Source organism: Polyergus mexicanus, unplaced genomic scaffold, assembly GCF_030449975.1.
Source record: "Polyergus mexicanus isolate NDT 795.1 unplaced genomic scaffold, iyPolMexi1.0 SCAF_6, whole genome shotgun sequence".
In the NCBI taxonomy this organism is placed as follows: Eukaryota; Metazoa; Arthropoda; class Insecta; order Hymenoptera; family Formicidae; genus Polyergus; species Polyergus mexicanus.
Genome location: NW_027223326.1, coordinates 6,777,170 through 6,791,046, shown reverse-complemented (window position 1 = coordinate 6,791,046; position 13,877 = coordinate 6,777,170). Strand labels below are relative to the sequence as shown.

Genomic DNA, 13,877 nt, shown 5'->3' with positions numbered 1-13,877 from the left:
AACTAAATTCCCACACAGCACAGAACATGATTTTATATAATGTCTAATTATCTAATGGTCATTTTATGACCAAAACTTATCATCATTTTGTTACTTCGGGTTAAGGCTTTAAATCTATTTAAATATATACTTTTATATGAATGGCCAAAAGCTGCAGAATTTGTTCGGTTTTTGCTGACAATCTGCTATCAGATTGTCTTGCGCAGATCTTGGTCGATTTTTGCCATCAATTTGGCGTCAAATCATGTCAAGCTTTGCTCGGTTTTTGCCGTCAATTTGCTGTCAGGTTATGTCAACAAGCTTTGTCACCAAAACACAAGCTTAATGCGGACACAGATGGCACTGGATTTGTTACCAAGTTTTGAGCGAATTTGATGCCAATTTGGCAACAATTTGTTATCAAATTGCTTACTGGGTTGCAATTACATTGCAGTAATATTACAATCTTGCAAGTTGCAATATAATATTGTTGAGACATTATTGGAACATATAATTGTAATATTTTATGAGAATGTTACAGCAACATTTCAAAAACATCACAAAAAACAGTTTTCGGTAATCGCTAGTTCATTTGTTTACCGCTACGCGGCGCGCGTTGTGTTATCTATCCCGCATTCAAGTTTCAGTCACGATGATTACATAAAACACATAAAGCTTGCAAAGAGCGGCTAATAAGATTAATGATATAACTATTTTTATCAGTTTAATTTATCCGATACAATCCCAACACAGAGAATTCAGATATTGAACTGATTGTTCAGTAATCGGATACATAAATACCCCAAAAAGTTAAAATTATTCGTTAATTGTCTACTTAAGATGTAAAATAGAGTCTAATATCTATATAAGTAAAATTTTAACTTTTATGAATGAAATTATTTAATCATTACTATTTTCTTAAACTTGTAAATTATTTATAAAATAGCGATGTTAACTAGATAACAGGAAATTGTTAAATAGTTTCCATTCCTATATAAAACCAAAAATTTAATAATAATTTTTTAATATGCACGATATTTCAGATTTTAACAAATAAACTTCGAGAATATATTGTATAAAGACATCCAAGAGAGAAAAAACTCGTAATTGCGTAAATTCACAATCTTTTTTTCTTATTTCTCTTGGATGTCTTTATATATTTTCAAAGTTTATCTATCAAATTTAAAGCGTTCTGCATATTTGTAGCAACGTATTTCAATATTACAAATACATTGCACCGTAACGTTACTGTAATATTATATTGTAATATTTCTAAGGGCGGACATTTCAACGTTGCCGCAGACTTGCAGTAACATTGCAGAAACATTTCGCAATTTCCATGCAATATTACAATGTTTCAATGCAAGGTCTATGCAACGTTTCTGCAATCTTTCGGTGCTGTATGGATTACACCAATTTCATTTAATTCTGGTAAGACGTTCAAAAGAAAATGAGCTCAAAAGAATGAAAAAATTCATCTTTCGATAATCTTTGTGTAAACACTACACTCGTAGTGCAAATATTGCAAACGCAAACATAAAATGTTTTTATTAAATTTCGATCATGACTAATTATATTTATAGAGAGTTTACATTAGCTATAACTTTTTAACGAAGTGTCCAGATTTATGTTTATAGGAACTTTTCTGTTCCAAATTCAATTTCCTATATGACTCTGAAGTTTCATTTACCTGACCTGTAACACCCTGTATAAAAATTGATAAATCTATCTGCATATCTTCACGCGATAAGACTAATTTTTGAATTTTCCCGCCAAGATTAGGATCTCTTTTGGTCGCGTTCAAAAATTTACTCGTCGAAGTAGATTAGCTTTCGACTGACCAATGAGAACAGAAGACTTCTCTCTTCTAATTGGTCAATCAAACACTATTCCATTCGTCGAGTGAAATTTTGAACGCACCCATAAAATTTTCCTCGAACCAAAGTGTTTGTTTTTTCATCACAAAAATCTGTAATAAAAATCAAAGACAATCATATGTCATGTCAGTTATATTTAGAAGAATGCAATTTTCTTCGCGAGATCTCTTGCATCACAATTAATCCCGCATATCGCACTGAACTTATATTTTAAAAGTGTGTTTTGTTAATTCGAAGTCCGTCGAGATTGCCCTCATATCTACCCGGCCATGCGTGTTTGTTGACCTTCACAGCACTGTCCTTAATAAAACAGAGGTCAACTTGTGTGCCGAGCTTTTCCTACCGATCTTTCGAATGAGAACGCATGTGTGCTACGCGATCGTTTTTACATTCTACCATCGATATTTTTATAGGTAGGAAATTTTCAAATAACGTACGCAATATATAATTCTTTGATAAATACGTTGGATATCTCGTTTCTCCCATGTATTAATATAATATTCATGTATTAATCAAATTTTAATTATAGTTATAACTGAAATTCGCTTAATGTGTCTTGCGAGAATGTTTGTCAGTTTGTCTTTTAATATCTGTATTTGTATTCGTGGTACGTATTATTTATTTCACTGTGGGCACAAATGATAATTTATATTTAACACGTTGATCATTTAATAGTCATTATTATTGTTACATTATGTATTTTATAATATTGTGTTTTTGTTTCTTATACATGTATTTTTTTATAATACTACATTTATGTGAAATTGTATAGCTTGTTGACATCTTTCTTATTACTTGTCTTAAATCATGATTAACTTCATCCTAGGTTTTTATCACACAAATGAATTTATGTATATTGCCTTTATCTATGAACTGGATATGCATGATACATAGAGAACAATGATGTATGTTGCATAATTATATTAATGTCTGTCTTTTACAAAGTATGTATCTGTCATTTATGTATTGTACATTAAAATATATTAATAAAGATTATTAATCCATTACTATATATTTATATATATATATATTTATGTATATATATAGTATACCCATGATAAGTACTGATTTTCCTTATTTTGTTATATATAATCAAATTACTATATAAAATTTTTCATAAATCTTATTAAAAAATGCAACTTTCACAAGTATTTTAAATTATTGATATTTGAGAAATCTCTTTGTGTTTAACTATTTGTATATTGTAAGTATATTTTATTTATAATTTTATTTATATTTAATAAATACGTTTTTACTAGTTTTTATTATATATATATCTGTTATAGGTAGCACGCATAAAGGGTTTAAATCACATTTGTAGTAAAATGTTGGCAAATGCTGCGATATCATTTTTTTAGTAAATTTTTTACATCAGTCAATTAAGTGCAATTAGATTTTTACTCGCTTTAACAATGGCTTCGAAAACAAGACGCTTCCTTAACAATATAAGAAGAATACTCTTAAGGATTTATAGATACTTTCTACGTTATATCCGTACAGGGGTGATTGTAGGATCAAAAAATGTAAGTTCTGCAGCAAAAATGTACATTTAAATAATATATAACATTCTGAAATTAGATGTATTCTTAGCAAAAAGTTCTAGCAATACAATTGTTTGAGAGTGATAGATTGTCTGTACTTATCTAGATTTATTAGAATTAGCAGAAGCAAGTCTTGTGGCAGGAAGCAGTTGTCATATTACTATTGTATTGTAATCCTAGTATATGTAGGGTAAGAATAGCTGCGGCTTTTATATATGTTCGCATAGCAGAACACTGTAACGTAATATTATGCACGCTTGCTAACTGCTTTATGCCAATAATTTATATATTAAGGCTTATATTCTGTCTGCTAAGTACATATCCATTTTCTACGTTTGAGACGTAAGTATTATCTCTAAGAAGATCCCTCTGTTCGTCGAATCTTGTTCTTGATAAAAAATATTGTTTCTCTTGAACTTTTTTTTACAAGCTCTGTATTATCAAATCGCTTAATTATATTTTTACATTGTATATATATGTTTTCCCAATTTCTTTCATATTTAAATATCTTTCATATTATAAATATGATAAACTAATATTATATAAATCAATAATCTCTAGCAAAATATTTGATTATGGAAGAATTATATTACAATTTGATGGAGATAAAATAAAAACGACATTTTATCCATGTATCTAATAAAAATTTTGTTCATTATTACAGACAACAACTAAAAATATGCAAGAAGTCGACGGTCTATCGCCACAGTCTACAACCGAAAATCATAAACAAATAAGAATCTTAACTGTGAACAATGGGGAACATCTAGATGGGATCTTATACAGATTGAAGAAAGGTTTTTAAAGAAATTTTATTTTTCTTTTAAAACATATAATTTTTTAACTGTATTTTGCTATTTTTTTCTATTATTATAATATGCTTTTATCTTAAATGAAATTTCTCACACAGGATGGAAAGTTGAATTTAGACTCGGGGCTTCCCTTCTTGGAAAAAAACTTGATGTTTTTATAAATCATCCATTATCGAATGAGGGAAGATTTGAGAGGCATACTTACTATCAATTGCAATGGGTTGACGAATCAGCTAGTATATATTTAACTTTGCCCGGTTCATTCCATTATTATATCAGTGATCAGTAAGTATTAAATATTATTATAAACAGCTATTTACATGGTTTTATTTCTTAATAACAAAATATATCTGTTTTGCATAATCAGGGGGCATATAAAACCTGTTGCATCTGGATATCTACTTGTGGATCCTGAACTGAAAGTAGGCGAACATGAGAAGGAATTACCTTTAGATTGCCTCCAAGTCCAAACAGTTTTGGCAAAGTGTTTAGGACCTTTCTCTACATGGGAAGATAAATTATTGGTGGCGCGAAATTCTGGATATAATATGATCCATTTTACGCCAATACAGGTAATGTTAGCAGAATTAATATATAATGTATAAAAAATAAAATTTCGTAATAAATACGAGCTCGTTGATACATTTTAGGAATTGGGACATTCTAAATCGTCATACAGCCTGAAGAATCAAATGAAACTCAATCCTGTTTTTAATGAAAACAATCAGATAGTTACTTACAATGATATCGAGCAATTTGTAAACAAAATGCGAACCGAATGGGAGGTAAATTATTAGCTTCAAGAATATCCTTATCAGGAATAAAACAAAACGCGTATTTCTTTAATATATATAAACATATTTTCTTTAATTATCTTATACTTTATAGATGTTAAGTATATGTGATATTGTTCTAAATCATACCGCAAACGAGAGTCCGTTTCTACTTTCTCATCCAGAATGTACGTACAACTGTATTAATAGTCCTCATTTACGTCCAGCGTATATTTTGGATGCAGTATTGTTTGAATTAACGATACAAGTGGCTGCTGGAGAATGGGAATTTAAAGGTATTCCTACCGTGGTCGACACTGAAGATCATTTGAATGTAAGTTACAAATTATTTCACCCGTTAACGTTACTACAATATAATACAATTTTTGTTCTTTATCGTATTTTATCGGTTTTGCTTCATTTTCTACATGCACTTTGTTTTCAGGCGATTCGTCACGCTCTCCACACATATTTCTTACCGCTTGTAAAGATACACGAGATGTACATCGTCGATATTAACGAAGTTATATCGGAATTCTTGAATTTGGCGCGCAATGAAATGCCGCAAGATGTGAATAATACGAAAACTGAAAACATTTCGATAGTTCAAGATCCCGATTTCCGCAGATTGAAATCAATCATAAACATGCAACTTGCTTTGAACAAGTATAATATATACAGGTAAAATATACAAGATGAGATAATATGGTTAAATATTTGATTACAAATTTCTGTGCAGATCTTTTTATGTATAATTCTTTTATTTTACATAGAGCTGATTGTTTCGACGAGGAGACTCGTTTGAAACGATGCGCAGAGGACTTGAAGAATAAATTACAAGAACTCAACGAAGCTATTAGCAACAATGTACAAAACCATCTGAATGCTGCCATTGAAAATGTTATTGCTGGTATAAGATACTTTAGAGTACAATGTGATGGGCCAAGAATTAAGGAAATTAGCGAAAAGAATCCTCTTGTTCCTAGGTATAATTTTACTTGTATATCTAAATATTATAAAGTCTTGTAAAATCACTTATGTATATTTCTTGATATGACAAATTTATATTCTATAGATACTTCACTGATTATGGAGCACCTGCATCTTTGTCAGAAAGAGAAGATATAATGTATTCAGATAATGGACGTTATCTTATGGCTCACAATGGTTGGGTCATGAATAGCGATCCTTTGAAGAATTTTGCAGAACCTGATTCTAATGTCTACATTCGAAGAGAACTTATTGCTTGGGGAGATAGTGTGAAACTCAGGTAAAAGTGTCCGTGTTAAATAATCTTCCAATTTTCTCGATATATCATTAGTGGAAAGTTTAATATAAATTATAATTTACAATTTGCGGCATACAATTAATGTAACTATTACAGATATGGGAAGCAACCAGAAGATTGTCCATTCTTGTGGCAACATATGACAGCTTATGTAGAACAAACGGCGCAAATATTTGATGGTGTTCGATTGGACAATTGCCATTCCACACCGATCCCCGTCGCTGAAGTATGTCGTAATTCTATTGCAACTTTGATACTAGAATGTTTACTGAATAACACGATTCTCTTTGCAGTATATTCTTGACGCTGCGCGACGTATCCGTCCAAATCTCTATGTTGTCGCGGAATTATTCACCAATTCCGATCAAAAAGATAACATCTTTGTAAATCGTCTTGGCATTACTTCTTTAATCAGAGGTTGTCATTTATTTATATACTATAAATCTAATCTACATGCTAATATTACTTTCCACAGACAGCCAAGCATTGTAAACAGATTATTCTTCAGAATGAATGCAAAAGTATCTAGCAATCTTTCTACATGTCGAAAGTCGAAATACTATTCTTTCTTAAACCGTTTTTCATATTTTTAGAAAACAGTTATATACTAAATATATTATAAGTGTCATAAAATGAGAAGATACATTAGAAGCTTTAAATTGTAGAAGCTATGTCAGCATGGGATAGCCATGAAGAAGGAAGATTGGTTTATCGATATGGAGGAGAACCAGTTGGAGCATTTCTGCAGTCACGAAAACGGCCGTTAGTGCCGAGCATAGCTCATGCTCTGTTCCTAGACGTGACTCACGACAATCCCAGTCCAGTGCAGAAACGAAGTACTTTCGATTTACTCCCAAGCGCTGCTCTTGTATCGATGGCGTGCTGTGCCAGTGGCAGTAATCGCGGTTACGATGAATTAGTGCCCCATCACGTAAGTTGGAAGATAAAACTTGAATGTTTGCACAAATTTTTATTCTTAAATCTTGTTAACGTATACTATAAAAAATTAGAGATTTTTTTTTTTTTCCAGATACATGTAGTAGATGAAGAAAGACAATACACTTCCTGGTTGGATAATGATGATCCGATGAATAATATTAAATGTGTTAATTCAAAAATCGGTATAATTGAAGCCAAAAAGGCATTGAACGATCTACATTATATGCTTGGCCAAGAAAAATTTTCGCAGGTATAAATTATTTGTATTGATGCATGTGTGCAATAAAGAGTTAATGTATTGGCTACTAATAATAAATTTATTTTTATAGGTATTTGTCGATCAAATGGACAGTGATATAGTAGCTGTAACGAGACATTCGCCGACTAGTCACGAGAGTGTAGTTTTGGTTGCGTTTACGGCATTTAAACATCCGGATTCGAACGCTCATGACCTGAGAAGACACATAAGACCTTTGATAGTGGAGGGTGTAGTGGAGGAAATTATTTTGGAAGCATCACTTTCCCATATAGATACCAAGTAAGCAACAGATTTTATTTTTAAGAGAAAAAGTTCATTATTAAAAAAAAGTTCATTAATCTATATAAATATTACTTTATATACAGAAATGGGAAATCACCTTTCTGCTTACCACAAAAATATACAAAACATACAAATTTTATAAACGGATTATGCGAATATACGTTAAATCTTAAACAGCACATACAATGCTGCGACTCTACGATAATCGAGAAGGTGGATTCAGGCGATCCTAAAAACACCCAACTCAACTTTGTAAACTTTCAACCCGGTTCTGTTATAGCTATACGGTATAAATTTTCTTCTTTAAAATATATCGAGCCTAGCGATAAAAATGTACTATACTAACTTGTAACGCATTTAATTTTACAGAGTGGCGCTTCACGCGAATATAAAACCTGCTTTAATAAAACTTCAAAATACTATCTCGCAGATCACTTCCAACGAGAAATCAGATTTACATAACATAATTTCTTGTATGGATTTCTCAGATTTGAATAAAGTTTTATATAGATGCGATGAGGAAGAACGAGAGGAAACACGTGGTAGATTTGGAGCGTACGATGTACCAGGATATGGATATTTGGTATATGCTGGATTGCAAGGTGTTATGAATATATAAATACTTCAAAATAAATAAAATAAAAGGGCAATAAAAGCCACGCAAAGTCATTTGGGCGCAAAAATAGTTTATTATAATGCCTCAATATAAAGCACAGGGCGTACGTTTCAGTCCCATTCTTCGGCTCATCTTCGGCGCAATTTTAATAAAAAATTAAATTAAATTAAAACCAGAACGTACGTCCTGTGCTTTATATTGACACATTATAATAAACTATTTTTGCACCCTAATTACTGCGCGTGGCTCTTATTGCCCTTTTATTTTATTTATTTTAATTACACTCTTGAGAGCCTATTGTATCTTATAAATATTTTACATTTTTTTTATAATTCTAAGATTTACATAGTTTTAGCATATATATTTTACTCATATTGTTTAACAACGCTCCATTTTCAAAATCAGGTATTGTATCCTTAATGGCTGATATTCGTCCGAATAACGATCTAGGACATCCTCTATGCGCCAATATTAGACAGGGCAACTGGTTAATAGGTAATACAACAGAAACTGTTTTCGATAAATAGTTCTACATAGTAATAACATGAGTATGTAATGAAAAATGTTTGAAAAATTGACAGATTATGTGTGGCAACGTCTAAAAGAAGATGATGGTACTAAACCCCTTGGGATATGGCTTGAGCAAGCTTTGGAACCATTAAAATTAATTCCGAGATACTTGGTGCCGAGTTATTTTGATGTTATAATCGTGAATGTTTATATGAATCTTTTAGATCATTGCTACAGTCTAATGTCAAAGTAAATATAGGTCTAAATATTTTAGAGATCGATATTTCAAAATCTCGTTAAAATAAATTTATAAATTCTTCGTTTTTTATGTGTGTAAAAATTGAAAGAATTTTAATCATGTATTTTATATTATTTGCTACTAATGAAAATATATTATTCCAGCTTTATAAAAGATGGAACTACGTTCATTAACTTATTAAGCTTGGTCTCGGTACAAGTAGGCGGTATAGTAAGATCATCACAATTGCCAGATTTATCGCCGAATCTCAATCAGCCTAAGCCGAAGACTAAACTCTGCGACGGAGAAACTAAGCAGATGTGTTTAACGTTGTCAGCAGGCTTGCCACATTTCACAATAGGCTACATGAGAAATTGGGGTAGAGATACCTTCATCGCTCTGAGAGGATTGTTACTTCTAACGGGCAGACATGTCGAAGCGAGATTCATAATTCTCGGATTTGCCGGAACTTTGCGACACGGCCTAATACCAAATTTACTCGATAAAGGAAGCAATGCAAGGTATAGTTATATCTTCAGAGAATATATTACGCTGTTTTAAAACAGTACATTAGGAAGCTTCGATTGATCTGAGCTTTATTTTTTGATTTTATTCTATAATAGATACAATTGCCGTGACGCAGTATGGTGGTGGCTCTACACCATAAAATGTTACACTGAGGAAGTTCCAGATGGTTTGAACATCCTTTCCGACAAAGTTTCAAGATTATTCCCGACTGATGATTCATCAGCTTTGCCTGCGGGACAATATGTAAGTCGACATGTAAAAGCAACTATTTTACAACTTCAACAATTAAGATTGCATCTCATGTGATTTGTAAAAACGGTTTCAGGATCAACCGTTACACGAAATAATCCAAGAAGCTCTCACGATACACTTTCAAGGTCTTTGCTTCCGGGAAAGAAACGCTGGAAAACAAATCGACGAGCATATGACGGATCGCGGATTCAATAATCAAATCGGAGTTCACCCTGACACAGGTTTCGTTTTTGGCGGGAACGATGCCAATTGCGGCACCTGGATGGATAAGATGGGATCTTCCCAGAAAGCCGGTAACAAAGGCAAGCCGGCAACTCCCAGAGACGGTTCCGCCGTGGAGTTAGTCGGATTGAGCAAGTGCGTCCTCACTTTTCTGGCTGAATTGTACAAGCAGAATCTTTTCCCGTATGGCAGTGTTCAGCGTAAAAGTCGCGACGGTAAGAATATCAAAAATACCTCACTGTAATTATGTAATCAACGACGCATTATCCCTGATTATAACTATCACCTGAACCGCGCAGAAAAAATAATAACTTGGAGTTACAAGCAATGGGCCGATAGAATTCAGGCAAACTTCGAAAAATACTTTTACGTGAACGAGACTCCGACGCAGGGTGAATTGAGACCCGATTTGATTCATCGGCGAGGTATATTCAAAGATAGTCATGGAGCGACACAACAATGGGCAGATTATCAGTTGCGACCCAACTTCCCTATCGCTATGATTGTCGTGAGTATTACAATATTCTATGACAAATCTCCTGTAAAAGAATGAGTATAGTGTTTTCTATATAAAAAAATTCATAATAGCTATAACTATATTTATAATGTCTACTTAAATAGGCTCCGGAATTGTTTGATCCTCATCATGCTTGGACCGCACTGAAGAAAGCGGAAGAAATACTGTTAGGCCCATTGGGAATGAAGACCTTGGATCCTGCGGATTGGGCATACAATGGTTATTATGATAACTCCAATGATGGTACCGATACCAAAGTAGCGCAAGGATGGAATTATCATCAGGGGCCCGTGAGTATTCTCACAATCATTATCGCAAATTTCTCTAGATATATATAAAGATTGAAAAAATGGAGGTTGAGATGAATTTATTCCTCTTGCGTATAAAATCTGTATTTCTAATTTGATATTCTTTTTAGGAATGGCTCTGGCCGATAGGATATTTTCTGCGAGCACGTTTACATTTTGCATCATTAATCGGCGAAAAGGACGAGTTACGTCGTACGGTCGAGTCGACGGAAGCTATCATTTCACGACATTTTATTGAAGCATCTACTACTCATTGGAGAGGTCTACCCGAGCTCACCAATAAGGATGGAAGTTATTGTAAGGATAGTTGTCGTACTCAAGCATGGAGTGCCTCGAGTATAATAGAGGTTTGTATTCACAATGAATACACATACGTTATTTCTTATTAATTGATATAATTATACGAATGAGTGTCATTATTTGGAAGCATTGTTTGTGTAATACTTTATCATTTTTTATATCTGTCTGTTGGAATCCAGGTTCTCTATGACTTGCAGAAGATTAAACGAGAATTAGGATCCGAAGAAATGAGATTCGGGAATTGATATCACTTTGCGTGTGTTCACCACCGCCAATTAGATTTAGAGCAATTAAAACTAGAACAATTAAAATATAATAGTAACACTTTGAGCAAAGCGGATGACACGAATGTACGCTTTCCTACCGGAGCAATAGCGACACCGCGCACATTGGAAACACACGCATATCATATTGGTACGCACATAAATTTAACAGATGCACAAATTGTAGACACTACTGATATCATATCTGCAAGAAACGAAATATGTTTCGAGACTGAATGGAAAGCAAAGAATTACAATCGACAATACGCAACGTTGGAAAATGACGACGGAAAGAATGAAGCTCGAACGGGTGTTCGAACCTTGTCGCACGTTTACGAAGAAATTAGAGGGATTAAGGAGCCATATAATAGTTCGCACAAGTACGACATTCAAGATTACTATGAGAGGTATAATCCCAGCACGACGAAGGCTTTAATAGATACACTGTACTTTCCGCGGCATGAAATCTGCGAGGAATGCGCGAGAATGAAATACAGTCCAGTGTATACCGATCGTTTAATATACACAAAGGAATCGTTGTTCGCCATAGAGGTGGTTCTGTGTCAACGCGATGACGTCTCGTGCTTCGCATATCGCGACCCACGAGAGGATCCAGCTGACGATAATCTCCGCTTGCGATATGATCGAAATCTGCAAGACTACATGTTGATTTACAATTGCGCAAAAACCAATGCTGCGGGTATATTTTATTCTCCCTGCTGGCCCCGAGATGTCTTCGATCTGAGATCGCTATTGAAGCCGCATATTTACGTTTTAAATTACCCTTGCCGCGACATTATCGTAAACACCCAGCTATATCATCGTTATGTGAATAACCATTATGTAAGAATATCGAAAGTCGGCTGCGCATCCATGACATTTTATCGCGATAGTAATACTATGATAAGTTGCACGAGACGCATTAGCTGTGATAACGACGATTTGCAAAACTCGCCAATTTATCTGATGCACGAATCGAAGGACAACAAATATCGACGGAATAGATCAAGCTTATTGTTGTCGGAACCATTATTACTAGCGCCAGAATTGGCAAGTTATGGTTATAAAAAAAATACTGAAAATAGAGCTTCGGAACGCATAAGGATTGTCAGAATATTAATAGCTTACGCGTTATCATTTCTTATTCTCGTGAGCATTACATTTTACATTGTTTATTTTACCTAGTTCTTGCCCGACTATTTGATAAATATATTGAAATTATGAGATAACTAAGAAATTTAATCACACATTGCTTTGTATACATTAGATGCTATACTACACGATACATTTATTGTCATTAATTTAACGTTACATTTATATCTCGAAACGTAATCGCCAAAATATTTACAGAATCAAGAAAATCGTATATATGCGTAACAGTTCATATTTTATTATTAAATATATTTATATATATATATATATATTTAAACGTATATATATTTTAAACGTGTTTATTAAATATGCTATCAGTTTTTATATAATCCTAATTCACCAATTCATTAATGACAAGAAAATGTGTATTCTGTAGTATAAAAATTATTAACTAATCTTAACGATTAAATTTGCAAACTATGAGCGAAAATGAAAACTACAAATTGTCTCTGTGTCTATCGAATTATATGTGACAGATATGCATTATACAAATTTTAACTCGTATATAAATTCCTACATTTATAATTTATCATTTCTAATCGTTTATAATTTATCGTTCCTATCTATAATCGTTTATAATTTATCATATTTTACATATGTCTTCCAAATCTACAGGCAAAGCAATGTTTGTCATTTTAAATAACTTTGTTAAGATTGTAAAATAATCGACATGTGTTCAAATAATTTGAAAAAAAAATCGAAAATTTAGCTCTTTTGTTATCTATTGATATATTGAATGTTTAATAATTCTTGTAATTAACTGCATCTATAACATTATATGCAAGGAGGAATTGGCTTTAATAATGCCTCTTATTTGTGAGATACTCATTGATATATAATAGATTTATACATATAAATCGTAAATAGAAGTTTATACAGTTTAGTACATGTGTAAGGAATAAGGAAAAACACAAAGAAAATTTTTATTAAGGTATTTTTTAAAATTCTCAGGTAAAAATAAATCTCATGGATTAAAGTTGTAGATTCTGTATGTTATATATGTAATGTATTTGGGTATATATTATAAAAGGGGGAAGAGAGATATATAATATGAAAAATGATATGTAATAAATAAAGTATAATCTATAATAAAATGACGAAAATTCTAGCTGACATTAAAAGTTTTATTATTATATTCATCGATATTCATCTTTTACAAGATATAAAATGCCGAAATATTTGACTTTGTAAATTATTCAAGGCGCATATTTTTACACTGAA

At 32.5% G+C, this 13,877-nt stretch overlaps 1 protein-coding gene across 2 annotated transcripts; it reads left to right on the top strand.

Moving 5' to 3' along the window:
* The first annotated feature begins 1,915 nt into the window (after positions 1 to 1,915).
* Positions 1,916 to 13,872, top strand: LOC138934417 (glycogen debranching enzyme). 2 transcript variants are annotated; one of them, XM_070298126.1, is made up of 25 exons: positions 1,916 to 2,269; positions 4,062 to 4,194; positions 4,308 to 4,494; positions 4,577 to 4,781; positions 4,860 to 4,994; positions 5,098 to 5,316; positions 5,428 to 5,663; positions 5,756 to 5,968; positions 6,058 to 6,252; positions 6,367 to 6,496; positions 6,564 to 6,687; positions 6,936 to 7,201; positions 7,301 to 7,459; positions 7,539 to 7,747; positions 7,834 to 8,037; positions 8,120 to 8,352; positions 8,772 to 8,861; positions 8,948 to 9,125; positions 9,279 to 9,635; positions 9,738 to 9,885; positions 9,968 to 10,331; positions 10,416 to 10,624; positions 10,738 to 10,923; positions 11,052 to 11,288; positions 11,421 to 13,872. In XM_070298126.1, exons 2-25 carry the CDS (start codon positions 4,077 to 4,079, stop codon positions 11,484 to 11,486), a joined length of 4,668 nt encoding a protein of 1,555 aa, XP_070154227.1. In that variant the 5' UTR covers positions 1,916 to 2,269; positions 4,062 to 4,076; the 3' UTR covers positions 11,487 to 13,872. The 2 variants fall into 2 exon arrangements, with proteins under 2 accessions (XP_070154227.1, XP_070154226.1); XM_070298125.1 differs by lacking the exon at positions 1,916 to 2,269 and adding an exon at positions 3,252 to 3,379.
* Positions 13,873 to 13,877: the final 5 nt, after the last annotated feature.

Bases quoted from the DNA above. Each gene is read 5' to 3' on its own strand.
- LOC138934417 (XM_070298125.1), top strand. From the start codon at position 3,269: ATGGCTTCGAAAACAAGACGCTTCCTTAACAATATAAGAAGAATACTC. The intron at 8,038-8,119 runs GTATAAATTTTC...TTAATTTTACAG, and splicing joins GGTTCTGTTATAGCTATACG to AGTGGCGCTTCACGCGAATA. The intron at 10,924-11,051 runs GTGAGTATTCTC...TATTCTTTTTAG, and splicing joins GGAATTATCATCAGGGGCCC to GAATGGCTCTGGCCGATAGG.